The sequence below is a fragment of the Phyllostomus hastatus genome, unplaced genomic scaffold (assembly GCF_019186645.2).
Source record: "Phyllostomus hastatus isolate PE091 unplaced genomic scaffold, TTU_PhHast_1.1 phas_contig_137, whole genome shotgun sequence".
Classification (NCBI taxonomy): domain Eukaryota; kingdom Metazoa; phylum Chordata; class Mammalia; order Chiroptera; family Phyllostomidae; genus Phyllostomus; species Phyllostomus hastatus.
Window position 1 is genome coordinate 15212517 of NW_025333583.1, and position 15250 is coordinate 15227766.

Here is a 15250-nt window from a genome sequence, read left to right on the forward strand (position 1 = left end):
CTGCTGTTTCAAGGCAAGTTTTCGAGTCGTCTTTGGGCTGGGACAGACATTCTTTATATAAATGTTGTCTGAACAAGCTACTGTAATAGCATGACGTATAACATGCATCCAAGAGAAGGAATTACATAAATTGTATTGGCATTGCTGCTCTTAGTATAACATTATTGTTTCCTTACCATCCATGGTATAAGCTAAAAGGCCTATGTGGACTTAATAAGGGGGTTCCTGATGATGGGGAGTTGTATTAACTGGCCTCTGAACAATATTTCTTAAGGAATGTCGGTGTGGGAGGGAATGATTGGATGGGATAAATTTAACATTTGGCACATGACACATTTTAGATATTGGTGGGCCAAGCCCATGAAAGAACTCCACAGGTCTTTCTTTTGTAGTAAGAGTTTTAGGCCATTTGTGCTTGAGCTCTGAAGTTGAAAATGAAGGAGGCTACACCTTTGACTTCCAGGCTTGTGTGTTCATGAGCAACAAAGGGCAAGAAATGGAAATAGATATCAAGACGGGGCAAGAGGAGACAGAGAGACAGAGGAGACAGGGAACAGCTAGTTTCCCAGCACAGACACCAATAGACAGGTAGCATTGACACTGTACCTAGAGAGGCTGCCCTCGGCGGCCAGGCCCTGGGAGTCATCGAGGACATTAGGTTCACTGCAGGAGGGGTAGGGAGATGAAGCATTTAGGGAAAGAAAAATGCAAACAAATAAAAGAAAAAGAAAAAAGGGCATGCAATTTTCTGCTTCTGAAAACCAAAAATAAACAAATAAATTTAACAGAACAAGGAAGGAAAAGGAGACAGTCAACCATTTCACCTTGTGCTGGGTTTGTCAAGACATAGGACTCAAGGCAATGGGGGAGGAGGGACTTTGGATGAGCAGGACTCTGAGAGGGGTAATCTGTTTATTGGTCAAGAGTCGGGACTTAACATGAGCTCCAGATGGAAACACGAGCTCTGAAACGCATTGCAGAATGAGTCTGTACAAGATGGAACTATCATTGCTTTGGTAACTATTAGTTGGGTGGTTATCACTCTTAACCTGTCTTACATACATGAGGTTTCATTGACCAGCATCCTGCTTCTTTCTTGCGTGTTGTGACTTCATCAGACAGAAACCACTTACCATGAACTGTCACAACCAAATTCTTGGAACTGATGCCATTCAGAAAAACAAAGAAAGAACCCAACTTCCACTGCTAATTTTGCAATGAAAATGCAAGTAAACGAATGGAAGGAAGGCAACCCTGGCAAATCCACATGGAATCCATTTACCTCCTCACTCCATCCTCTAGGGACTGAATTGTAAATGGCAAAAGAAGGAACCTGTCAGGTTGGCAAAAGAATAATTAAATCATTTATTGATTGATTGGGATGCATTGATTTTGGGATTTGTGAACAGAAACTGTGTCATACTTTATTTTTCTTTCCTTCACTACCTAGCACTGAACTTGTAAGCATCCATGAAGCTCTCAATAAATACTATTTAAGCCATTTAGAAAACTAAAAAACTGGGGTGCCTGCCCCCAAGGGATCATTTAATCTAATACACTGTAAAAATAGCCTCTGTCCCCAAAAAGAGGACCTCTTTCCTTAATGCACATAGGCATCATTACCTTTACCAGCCTTCCAAAACATGACTGAAGCTCAAAGGGCTTAACTATATTATTTTTCCAGATTTCTAGTATATCTCTAATAGAACAAATTTTCTCCCTGGAAATGAGTTAACCCAAAATGGGTATGTACAAGGGGAATTTATGGCCAGGTTACTTTAAGTAAATAACAAACAACAACAACAAAAACTCTACTTTAAATTCCTATTATTCCCTAATTTAGATAAAACTTTTAAATGTAGTTTTATTTTATTCTTGATGGAAACTCACACATTGCTAACAACTAAAAAGATATTGATAGTTACCAATATTAACTGCTTACATGACTTTATATCTTTTTTTAGTACATTTTATAGTTTGGCTCTGATTTTGTACAAATATTTTATTATAAGACTTCTTTTTCAAAGGTAAATTTCCAAGTGTAGGTAAAACAATCTCTTACAAAGACAGTTACCCTTACATATTATCAATTTTGGTAATAATTAAATAGTACATAAAATACTGCTTTCTCTACAAGTATACAATTTACTTATTAATCATCTTTTATCATTTTCCTTTATGTTTTGATACTATTCAAAAGTAGACTTTGTTTTACAAATTTTATTTCATCAGTCCAGCTTATGGACTATTTATATTTGCTAAAGAATTTGGGTATAAGAAAATTATTTCTGCATATAAACTGATTTTATCAGAATATTGTAACGTGCCCTGAGTTTTAGTATTTTTCATGTATTGATTATACTATATAGAATCTATGGCTATTAAGATTAAGCAGCAAACAAGAAAAAAATTTACAAATAAGGCCAATTCTTCAAAAGGATTCAGTTCCTCAAGTAAAAATATAATTGGCTCTGAAATAGACAATGTTGTGACTCTTGTGTCAGATTATTTTACAAAGTTTTTACTGTATATTCTTAGGACGCAGAGAACACCAAGGAAAAGTGTTTTAAAAGGTTTAGCCATAGAATTATAGAACTATAGATAGAGAAGTTACTTAAAATCGTTTTAGCCAGCCTCCTCATTTCACAGAGAGGAAAACTGTGGGCTCTAGTTAAATAACTAAGGTCATACATGGTCGCATAAGTCCTTTTCTGTTTGACTGAGCCTCACTACCTCCAACCAAATGCTGATGACATACCAGAAGTCCAAACTTTACCAGATACATCAGGCTAGTCCTGTGTACTTGCCAGGCACTCATTATTAGCTTAGCTAATTATATATCTGAAATATGAGAATGTCATTTGAAAGAAGACCCTGCATCCATTTATGGAAAATCTCTGAGGAAAACCAAATGCTTGGATCAGAAATTTAGATCCTGACTCCTGCCCTGGCTTAGAAAACTCTCTGCTAATGGTTGCCTGTACCATCCCTGGTCAGAAAGTCCTTTGTTGAATGGTCTACTTAAACACATTGATTGTTTGGTTCTCCTTCAGCCTTTTCAGAATAACAGGAGTGGATTTTTTAGACTACCTGTCCCCCAAAGTCAGAGCAGAAGATATCCATGGCTCTTTACCTTTGGCTAGGTAACATGCCCACCTCAGCCTGAGGTGCAGACGCGCTAGAGACGTGGCTGGAGAACCTCCTCCTTCCAACGGCACTCAGGAGGTAAGCTTCTTGTTCACTTACCACACTGGGCATGCTTACAGAGTCATCTGAAAGGGGCAGAAGACGGGAGTGTTATAAAGCGATGACACTGATCAGAAAACTGGAACCAAATTTGTATGTGGGTTCCCTCCTTGGCTCGATTACAACCTTAGGGCAGTCTCTAAAGCTAAATTATCATTTGTTCCTTGGCACAGATTCAAAACTAAGACCTGGGGGTCTCAAGAAATATTTTCCCTATTTGCATAAAAAACTGAGACTTTAACAGCTCAGCCCCTAGAGTTACTGCACATCGTTGCCTTGGGAATGAATGTAAACAGAACTGTGCGTTAGAGCCCCTGCTTACTGCATTTGGGTGACAGAAACAGCGGCTTTGGCAATCAAGCTCCGTGAAAGTATCTCCTTCTTGAAAGAAAGGCCTTTAGGTTGTTAGTTTTTAATTTGTACAAAGGGACAAATAATAATTCTTCACATCCACACATCTCCCACTTTTGAACAGCCTTCCTGATATAAATATGAACTTCTTGTCCATTTTTACAAGAGCATTTGTGAAAGTCAAGAGACACCTGCCATTTCATGGCTTTGGAAAAGCTGGGCTAATATTTTGAACACTCCAGGAGTAGTTCAATACGGCACTTGTCATTGAAAAAGTCAAGTACTTTTCTTTAACATTCAAACACTACATTCCATACATTAAATGATTTTTAGACTGCTGCAGATATTTTTGGGAAAACATTTTTGAAAACCTGAAAGTTCATAAGTGTTTATTTTAACCTAAATGTTAAGTTTTAGGCTTGTAGTCTTGCTTTCTCTGTAAAAGCAGAAATTAGCCCTGGCTGGCGTAGCTCAGTGGATTGAGCGTGGGCTGCGAACCAAAGCATCTCAGGTTCGATTCCCAGTCAGGGCACATGCCTGGGTTGCAGGCCATGGTCCCCAGCAACCACACATTGATGTTTCTCTCTCTCTCTCCCTCCCTTCCCTCTCTAAAAATAAATAAATAAAATCTTTAAAACAGAAGAAATTAATATATTCAAATCCATATGAAATTTAACTGCAGCACAGTATTTATGACAGAGTGACCTCGTTCTAAGAGAGCTAATGTAGTTTGCCACTGAATGGCGAACATGCTTTGTTCAACGTGGGGTTTTGGTGAACTTTGCTACCATCTAAGCTCATCTGCCATCACTTATTTAAATACTCCAAGTGGTTATATTTCTAATGAAACTTACTTCAAAACAAGACAATGAATCTGGAAAGTGCTAGAAATTTTAATTCTCCATATAATGACTGGCTTGAAGTGGCTTTTTGTCACCAAACGGCATTTTGTTTTTAGGTGACTGTACAGAGAAGTAAACAAGTAAATGCACCTTAAAAGTCACGCAGAATGTGGTGGGGTAGAGTAAGCTATTCAAAGACCTTTCCAGATCTCACTGATGTCCTCCCCCCTCCCCGCCCCCTCTTTTTCACACTCCTGGATCACTTAACACTCCCTTAACATTTGTCCGGTGATGAGTCATGTGCTGCCTTCCATTCACTCTTTTGTTCCATGTTCTTTATAGAAAACACCTGTCATCTTCTCTACACACCCTCTAAAATCTTAAAGGGCAGAGTACATATCTTCCTCACACTTTATTGTTCCTCATCTTGATTTTGTTGTGTCTTAAAACAGGTTTGGAAATTAAATGGGAAAATGGTTTAATTCAAAGCAGTCAACCATCTGGCTTTCACAGCCCACCTCATCTAAATGAATACACACCCACATCACAACCACACTACAACATTTGTCAGCAACGCTGTTTTCGTGGGGATGGTTGTGATGTCCGAGAGCAGAATTAGTAGCAAAACAATGCATGCTCATCAGTGTACGAGTGTTGTTGGCATTTGGTCAATGTGACCTCTGTTTACATCTTCTCTACTTTTCCCCCCAGTTCCTTCCTAGTGCCTAGGTCATCTACTTGTTCATACGTTTACCTGAAAAGTATATTCAGCTCTACTACAGATAAGTTGTATCATTTTTCATCATTTTAAAAAAACTGCGGAGAGAGTACTTCATGCATTAAAGAAAAACAGATATTACTTTAAACTCTTAACTATTACCAGGGACCTAACAAATATTGAAACTGCTGATCCTTCTCTCTCTCGCTTTGTTTTCTTGTTTTTTTTCAAGATTTTTCAAAATTCCCCTAATTATAATTTTAGGGGTACTTCCACCAGCCGTGACCTGGGGGATTTGGAAACAAGTACGTCTGCAGGTTGGGTGCAGAACAACATGATCATCACTTTGTTGGTTGGCCAACCCCGAAACTAAGTCTGCTGACATTGTTGGTGTGTGTTTTGAAAAAGCATTTATTTCTTTCCCTCTCCTACACATCCAACTGTAGTAGGGTATGAAAATACTTGCATTCATCTCAGTTAATTAAAATTCTAACCTCAACTCCCTTTTCCTCTAATTTAGTTCATAGTGGGCCTTTTTGTTTCATGTGAAGGGACTCTGAGTGAAGACTTAGATGTGGCTTTCATTGTGTGTGTGTGTGTGTGTGTGTGTGTGTGTGTGTGTGAACACCAGCCCAAGTCAAGTCTCCCTCCATCATCATTTATCCCCACTGTTCCCTCCTCTGCCTCCCCACATCTCCCTTTACCTCTGGTGATCACCATGCTGTTGTCTATGTCAAGAACTTTACTTTATTATTTTATTTTAACGTTTTTGCTTTATCCCTTCACCTTGTTTTGATTCCTAAGCCATTGACAGCACACTTTGCCATAAATATTACATCAGAGTGCGTTTAAAACACACTTGGAAGATAATGAAATATTTTAAAAATATTAAGTAAGTGGTATTTAATGGAACCGTTCACCTTTTACTTTTTAAAGCCTGCTCCTACTCACTTTGCTGTACATCTGAAACTAACACAGAGTAATATTGAATGTAAAATAAAATAAAATACAAATGAACAAAAAACTATTCCTCCTAAGCTCCCTCATTTCATAACACCAAGTCTTAAGCACACATATTTGAGGCTCCCCACCTGCTCCCATCACTGGGGCACACTTAACCCAAACCTGGGTCACGTTCCTTCAGGACAGCCTGCTGGTTCACGTTCTGGATCGTATAGCCGGCTGGTCTCTTCTGAGTCCTCGTTTTTCCTTGTCCAATGGGATCATGTAAAGGGATCAACCCACTAAGCACAACGGCCAGGAGAAAGGGGAAGCTGTTTCCCTTCATTATTTGAGCACGATTTAAATGAGTGTGGAAAAGGCTGAATATGTAAGCTCAAAGCAAAGATTTACTTTTGGCCAGAATTCTTCCCAAAAGACCAAGGATTTCAAGAAACTGACAGGAGAAACAGGCTGTGGGAATCATGGAATCAGCCACAATTCCATCTGGAAACCTTTTTGTAAAAATGACCAGGGGATCAGAACTGGGAAGGGCTGGAAAGGCAGAAGCTCTTCCCAGTCCCTCCTCCGCATGGCCAAGCTGTGTCACACCGCCTGCCCCCACCTGCTGGAGTCTGTGGGGTGACCTACTTTCCTCATCCTCCTCATCAGTCCGACTCAGGGTGTCCTGCGAAGCCTGCTGGGAGGGCTCACTGTCCTGCTCCCAGACGGTGCCGGTGCCTGTGTTGGAGCGGGACATGGTGGCCAGGCTCAGGCGGTAAGCCGAGGTGGAGGTGCCCACGGTACTGATGGACGTCTTCCCTTGGTAGGCTACGGGGAGGAGAGACCAAAGGAAATCCACGGTGAGGATTTTGAGAACACGTGTTTGCCTCAAACTCCTCCCTGACCACTTGCATTTTTAAAGAACGGTCAGTTAAATGGTGTGTTCCCAACAGATGATCTTTAGGACAAAATAGAGAATGGAAGTGAGAATGTTGGGTTTTTATTCAAAAAAGGAAAAAATAAAAATTGGCCAGTGATATACTTGTAAACTGAATGGTTTCCTTACGGGACCATGAAATTTCTAACAATGCAAAATGCTTTGACATTGTTTCCTCTCTCATTGCTTTTCAATTTCATTTTCTGAGGCTGGTGGAATGCAAATTCATTTTGACATGAATCGTAGCTCCCAACTTGCCAGATTTTACTAGGAATAAATCTCACCTGACACAAGCATATAGAAGTAATAAATGCATTGTCTGATAGAAACTTCACCATCAAAATCAGAATATGTAATCAAAAACTGTTCTCTCATTCTTTTCTAAGGAGATTACAATTTATAAGACATCCCTTAGATTCTATGTCAGATTACTGTATTATAAAGCAGAATATTTGAATGGCTCTGTGGAAATTTCACCAAGATTGTATTTGTCAAAATTTTTGTCTTTAACACTTTGCAAGCAAAGATCAAAGGGAAAAGCTGTGCATGTAATATTCTACTCATGGGTAATGACTGCCCTCTAATGGCGGATGACTTATTTTCCTTCCTTGGCCATATGCTGTTACTCTTTATTTTAAAAGTAACATTACCTTATATTACCTAAAAAGTAAACAATGTGTTCCCAAAGAAAATCTTTTGAATGATGTAAAGAAAGTATCTCCTAGTCTGCCAGTCCTGATTCAACCCCCTCTCTCTCCAATTTGTGAAAAGTTGAAGGCTTTATAATCAACCACACAGACCTTGTTTTAAGTCCCCTCCCTGTTGTCACTGTCACATAAATTATTTAATCCTCTGTTGAGTCTGTTTCCTCATACTATTAGTGGACTGAATTATGCACCTTGCAGGTATTTATGTGGATTACGTGAAATAACACCAATGAAAGAATCTACCATATAATAGATGCTGATGAATGCAAGGCCCCCGTTCTTTGCAAAAAGGGAATGAAGACAAGATTTTAAAATACATTTTTTCCAGTTAAATATTCAAGAAAGAGCATAACTACTGAAATGAAGATTGCAAAAATGTTTTAAAGGGAGTTCAATTAAACTCCCATAATCCCCCCTTGAGTCTTTTTTGCTATTGACAATGATCACATGGTCAAATCTACCGGTGGGCTGAAATGGCTAGCCCATACATGGTTCCAAAAAGAGCCGCGACCAGAACAGCGGCATTCTCTGTAAACTGTGAGTGCCGTTAGTCAAACAGATTAGGAAAACACCGTACACACTCACCTGACCCACTGTGAACTGCCTCCTTTAGAATTTTTAGCTCGTTGTTGAACTCGGCGATGAGGGAGCTCTTACACAGAGGGCGTGGGATGAAGCGCCGCTCCAGCTGGTCAGCAATGTGTTGCCGGGCAGACAGCTCCTCATGATTCTCTGCTGGTTGGGCCAGAAGCTGAAAGGAAGATGGAGGTTCTCAGGTCCTCAGTTTCCCCACCTGTAAAGTGGGCTAATTATTGTAACCATTTTATAGTTGGTTGTGAGAATTAAATAGGGTAATCCATATGAAGCTTTTAAAATAGTTCTTTATACAGGAAGTGCTTAATCAATGGATTGGTTTGAATCACTGCCACAGGAAATCGGGCATGAAAAGAGTAAAAGGAAAAAAAATAGAATAACAGAACACCATGAAATAGAACACTGAGTGCCTCAGAAGAAAAACATGAGTAGCATTAACTATCCCATCTCTCTTATGTTTATTTTACATCAGATCTCACTCAAGTCACTAAAGAAAGAACATTCTCCAGATCACTCCATTGGGTCAGTCCTTTTTTGGGGGAGTGATGAGTGGGGACAAGGGAAAGTTCTATAGACTTGAAGCTGTGAAGCCACTTCTAACATGAAATTTTATCCTGTGGGTTACATTTTTGAGCTGCTTCCTCATCATGCATCATATTAACAGTTCCCACTCAGTAGCTACCGCTAGCTCCGTGAACACCGCCACTGTGATCCTGCCTGAACCTGGACAGCAGCGTGAGTGTGGGGCTTGCACTTCTGGAAGGAGAACACGCAGCACACCTTGCACTGGATGAACGGGCGCAAGAGCACGAAGATGGGGATCCGGGTCCGCACGATGAAGTCCAGGAAGTCCCACAGGGCCAGACCCCCCACCTTCCGCAGGGCCATCTCCTTCACCTGGAGGCTCAGCCAGTACCACTGGCTCCCCAGCTGCCTCTCAAAGCAGACGAGAATCACCTTCAGGGCTTCACAGCAGGAAGAGAGAAGAATGAGTGCCCGGTCTTGTGTTTCAAGGACCCCTGCCCACACCCAGCAGCCCACCCCCAGCAGCCCACACCCACGGCCCTTGGTGCATCCAAACATTTCTAAATTTCTAAACTCTCTCCATTTTTCCAAAAACTTACACTGACTCCTCAGTGAGAGGGTTCTGGCAGGAAAATTTGCATGGTAGACATGTTCTGATTCTGAATCGGAGGGCACAAATATCTTTCCTAGGTGCATTTAACTACTATTTTTGAAAATATACTGCAAAACAGTTCATAGAATTGAAAGGAAAATGTGTTATAAACATGACGTGTGGCGAATAGTTTGCTTTCCAAACGTTTTATCATAGTGGCTTTATGGTGATACCAGCATATCAGTCACATCCTAAACTAAAACATGAGTGTTTTAAAATATTTCTCTTTTAAGCATAGAAATAATATATTCTTGTTATGAAAAGTAAAATTAAATGAGGTAGAAATGCACAAAGTTAATTTAAAAAAAAAGTATTTTCCCTTCTCAGATCTCTCCCAGACCCCACCCTGCATTGCTGCCCAGAGGTACCCGTAGGTGTGTTTGAGTATGTCCTTCCAGGCTGCACATCACTCCTACCACTACTGAGCCCTGTTGGATTTCTTTCATGTTATCTCTTTCCTCCCAGATTCTGGCAGCTGTACTACAATCTATAATTTTTTTTTTCAGAAAGCAGAATTCCCAAACGGTGTGTCAGGACCAACAGAAAGTGTAAAGATGTCAGATCAGTGGGAGTTTGGTCTGCCACCAGCTCCCCCCACAGAGTCTGCCACAGGCAGACATGGGGACCCAGGCCTTCTTGATCGTGCCTGGAAGCCTGTCTCAGCAACTAAAAGACACTCAGAGACCAACTCCCTAAAGCCCTCAGGAGTCACACATGCCTTTACCATCTATTTAGGGCCTTTTCTGGAGAAAACCATGCCGTATAACACAGAGAGGTTGCAAGATTCTTCTTTACCTATTTCCCTCCTGAAAATCTCGCTTTTTAAAAATTTATTTATTTTTACAGAAGGAAGGGAGCGAGAAAGAGTGAGAGAGAAACATCAGTGTGTGGTTGCTGGGGGCCGTGGCCTGCAACCCAGGCATGTGCCCTGACTGGGAATCAAGCCTGTGATGCTTTGGTTCGCAGCCCGCGCTCAATCCACTGAGCTACGCCAGCCAGGGCGAAAATTTCACTTTTTATAGAAGCCACCCATCTCCAATTCCTCTCCCTCAACTAAACAAACAAATGAACAAAAAGCAGCACTCCTCTTTCCCTACCCAGATCCTGCTGACACTTCTACGACTCTGTGCCCACTGGCCTTCCGTCGGTTTCTGCCGCTCTACTTCCACCCTCACCCCCGTCAGCCCAGTACAGAAACAGAGCAGCAAAGGGCTCAGAGCAGGAACCCTGTTGCTGGATGGCTCGGATTGGAAATGTTGATATGCCCGTCACTCAACCTTTCTGGGCCTTAGCCTCTTCACTCCTAACATGACATATCTAATTCTTAGAATCATTACGAGGGTACAATTTGATGATATAATGTAAAGAACAGAAAACACTGCTGAGCACACAGGAATGCTCAAAATAAATGTAAAAATAAATTTAAAATAGAGCTCCAGTAGCTTGGCTGAGTGACCAAAGGAATAGCTTTTATTAAAATGGCAGAAAGTGGAGAGAACTAAAAATAGTCACTCAAGTGTTTTCTCCTATCCTTATCTTTATATGTGAAGCCCTCTTTCTCCATCACCCTCTGTACAGTCCCAAACCTCACACAGGGCTTTGTCTCGTAGTCTAGATTTTATTTGAACCCTATATTCTCATGCCCCTGGCAACCAAGCCCCAGGTGGGTGGGTCCTGTGCACACGTATCTGTGTTTCTTTTTTCTCCCTTTTTCTTTTTTTGAAGATTTTATTTATTTATTTTTAGAGAGGGAAGGGAAGGAGAGAGAGAGAGAGAGAAACATCAATGTGTGGTTTCTGGTGGCCTTGGCCTGCAACCCAGGCATGTGCTCTGACTGGGAATCGAACCTGCGATGCTTTGGTTTGCAGCCCGTGCTCAATCCACTTTAGCTACGCCAGCCAGGGCTATTTTTTCTCCCTTTTTCATTCTCATTGTCAATCACATGATTTTCCAAAGCAGCCCAAACACCTCACACACTCCAAACACAAAGGACCCATTTTTACAAGTGTGTAGGTATTCATCTTCTGCTCCCCACCGAGATCTGCTTTGATGAATTGAAAAATGTTAGGCAAGATGTTCTCAACTTCCCCCTTTTGAGATGTCCTGCTGGCATGTTCCTTATTATCAGTGCTGCAGCTTAATTTATTCAGGGCCAAGCAGTGGCCTTCCAGTGTTGTATGGGTCAGGAGCAAGTTAAAGGCAGGGACAGGGTAACAGGGAAGGAGGAGTGGAGGGGAAGGGAACTGGCAAGCTTACGGGAGAACAAGATGACTGTCCTCACCAGAGTGAAGATCAAAATGGAGATTTAAGATGATAAGGAAAGAGAAATAACTGGTAGGGGGCATAATATATTTTAAGACCATGTCTTCTGTTTGCTTGTTTGTTTATCCTCACTTGAGGACATGCTTATTGATCTGAGAGAGAGAGGAAGGGAGAGAGAAAGAGGGTGAGAAACAATGATCAGCTGCCTCTCATATGCACCCAGACCAGGGACCAAACCCGCAGCCTAGGTATGTGCCCAGACCGGGAATCAAACCTGCAACCTTTAGGTTTACAAGATAATGTTCCAACCCAACTGAGCCACACTGGCCAGGGCAAGGCCACAGATCCTGCTGCACAGAATGTGGACCGCCCAGCCCCGGGGCTCCATTTGCAGAAATGACAGTCAGTATACCCCGGAGCTGTGCCATGCAGTGCCCTGGTACACTAGCCTGGCCGAGATCTGATAACAGCCACCAATGATACCCTCAATAATAATCACACACTTAGTCAGCGAGGAGGAATTCTTGGTGCGGATGCCTTCCTGACAGGCCCAGACACTCTCAGCAAAATTACCGAGTAATCTAGGAAGCACAGATATGAACCTCCTTTGTTCTTTGGCAAAGGTTTATTGAGGGAAACCAGACTCTTTTGCAAGGGTGATGCTTCTTACTTGTTCAAGTGGATTCTTTAAATACCTTCTTGATCGGGGTCTCTTAAAATATTTTTGAGTCAAAGTGAAACATGACTAAATAAGTATGTATGTATATTTATATATATACACATGCATGCATACATACACATACACGTATGTGTTTGTGTCTACGGAAAGAGAGAAAAAGAAGGGGAGAGGGGAGAGTACCCACCCAAATACGCTGCTTGGCTGGTGGACTCTGCCAGCCCTTCCCTGCGCAAATCTTTCCCTGCATCCCCCGGGGTGGAGCAGTGGGCGGGGGAGCTCTCCAACATGAAGTTCTTGCTCCTGGACGTGCTGATGATCCGCGGAGGCAGGAGCACATTAATGACTGTCTGCAGTAACAGCTGCACCTCCGGCTGCTCCAGCCACGGGCTGTCTGAGGGACAGAGTTGGGAAAAGGGAGGCGGAAAGAAGAGCAAGTCACCAGGTAGACTTTCCACATCTGACACAGAAAAATTCAGCTCTCTTTCCAATTCCAAACTAGGAACTCAGGTGTTTCCCCACAAAGGACAGCTTCTCCTATGGACAGTAACAGTGTTCCTGGTTCTGTCTTCTCCACAGTCAGCACCCAAGACTGTGTTTCTTAGCCAAATATCCTCCTTACCATTTCAATCTCCTTTTTTTCTGCTCAAATACTCATAATGTACAGTTTTTACATTTGATATAAATTTGCCTAAAGGAAAAATCCCCCAAGAAAGAAGAGCAATGAAAATATACTGGAATTTAATGGTAGTGGCAAGATTATGCTAAACCCAATGGCAGTAGGTTATAAAGTCCATGCACCTGTTCATTCACATTATACTGTACTTTAATTAATACCACTTTCTTAATGGAAACAACAGTCTCCTGATTTTTGCTGTACTGGAATGACTTTAAATGCAATATATCTTCAAAGAAGTTGAGCAGAGAAACTCTTGACCCAGGGTAGCTAAAGTGAAAAAAAAAGAAAAAAAAGTATATTTCCTAAGGTAACCCTGTTTAAGTCATTCAGATGGACTTCAGTGATGGCCTTTGTGGGAAAAAGAAAGAGAAATAAAAACCTGGCACTTAAGAAAACAAAACAATAATGATAAATTTCCTTTAGTTAAATTAATCAGACCTTTGCTTCCAGATCCTACTGTGAGCACAAATGGGATGAGCAGATTTAAAAGCATCCCCTCCCTTCGCTCTTGATTGGTGAATGGGGAGATCACATGGCTTAAAGGGAAATCTTCTTTTAAAGCCTGTGCAGCAATAATAGAAAAAGAGATTAATTGACCCCGCACCCATTCAGTACATTTGTTTTAACACAGCAGGACGGAGGCCGTGACTCCCTGCCGGTTGCGCCTGTAAACTATGAGTTCAATTGTCTTCTGTGCAGCATACAGGATTCAATCAAAACTGATACTTTACCATTATTTGCACGACATAATGATTGAGAGCTATATACCTAAAAACCAGTAACATCTTAAAAAGTGAAAAAGTACGGTCTGGTACAAAACAACCACAGGTCCCCATTAATTTTCTCCATGGAACCACCAATAAATATTTGAGAGACAAAAGGAAAGGAAGAAAATGAGAACTTGACACCTGTTCCAATGGGAAGTTATTTAAAAGTCCTTTGACCCCTGCATAAGGCCTTCTCCAAGCCAGACAGCAGTAAGCAATACAGAAAGAAAGAAATGATCTCTGTACCCAAGTTATTAAAGTGTATTGCTTTAGGGACATCATTGTTTCCCTTCTGCATGGCAGCCACAGTCCTCGCTTAAGTTCTTTTCTATCATCTTCCCATTCTCTGGATGATGGACCACCAAGCACGGCTGTCAGAAAGTGGAGGGGTCAGTTATCCATTTATATCAGTTGTATATGTGCCATTGGTTACAGAGTTTTCTGATGATTTATCACTCACTAAAACTAGGTAATACACAGAAACAGGCAGGGGAATGTGCCTTCTGCACATTTTGCCTTGGGAATGATTATTTTAATTTTAAGAAATAAAATAAACGGAAGAATTAAACAAAGTGCTCACAATATTCAATCCACAATCATTAAATAAAAATAAAATATTCAAAGTCTAGTGATAACATCTGAAAGAATTTTATGTTGCAATTCTTTCTACAAATGATTTAAAACCAGACTTCGAACATTACTGTCTCTTTTAATTAATAATTGTGCTCTGATTATCTGTGAGCCGTTATTTTCCTAAGGTATCTGCAGCATTTCAGATGGCCGACATGGTGCCCGAGGTCGTGGCAGGATTACATGACTCTGCTGTTTTGGGGATCTCAAGAAGAATTACAGCAGCACAACTCAGGGCCGAGCTCAGGGCTGAAGCTCCAAAACGGTACGAGTTTGGAGATGTTCACACTTCTGTTTCACAGGTTTTGCCCAGCCTTTGCAGAAAATAAAGAGAGAGCACCATGATCTGGTGCCTCAGCCAGCAACTTAATGAGCGTGACAAACAGGTAAGGCAGTCACACCTGTATCTGCAATGCTACAAGCCGGACAACAGCTGTGCTGAAGGGCAGAGGTGGTGAGAGATAAGGGCTGAGATGAAGAAGGGGTAATCCATCAGCAACACTGGAGGGTCCTACCACTCCCATCACCTGAAATACAAACAGAGCACATGACCAGCCTTGACTATTGCAATTTCATGCAACCGTTGTAAGGAAGTCTCATTTAATAATAGTAGTAATAATAATAATAAAAATAATAATTTGAAGGTTGGGCATGTTGGTTTCAATACGTTCTTGTTGCCTTCTTCTGAAGGTGTGTAATGTCTGGAGTCAGATCAAATGTTA

The 15250-nt window shown here is 41.3% G+C and overlaps 1 protein-coding gene across 7 annotated transcripts in view; it reads right to left on the reverse strand.

The window, feature by feature from the left end:
- The window catches only part of UNC80 (unc-80 homolog, NALCN channel complex subunit), a 182892-nt gene that overhangs the window by 12898 nt on the left and 154744 nt on the right, over positions 1 to 15250 (reverse strand). For 5 of the 7 annotated variants that reach the window (XM_045854712.1, XM_045854711.1, XM_045854715.1 and 2 more), the window contains 8 exons: positions 14930 to 15055; positions 13570 to 13693; positions 12640 to 12846; positions 9118 to 9302; positions 8329 to 8494; positions 6748 to 6927; positions 3134 to 3272; positions 607 to 663 (listed from right to left, as the gene is read on the reverse strand). In XM_045854712.1, the coding sequence (XP_045710668.1) occupies positions 607 to 663; positions 3134 to 3272; positions 6748 to 6927; positions 8329 to 8494; positions 9118 to 9302; positions 12640 to 12846; positions 13570 to 13693; positions 14930 to 15055 (1184 nt within the window). The remainder of the gene's footprint in view (positions 1 to 606; positions 664 to 3133; positions 3273 to 6747; positions 6928 to 8328; positions 8495 to 9117; positions 9303 to 12639; positions 12847 to 13569; positions 13694 to 14929; positions 15056 to 15250) is intronic. The other 2 variants (XM_045854721.1, XM_045854713.1) reach the window with 1 other exon arrangement.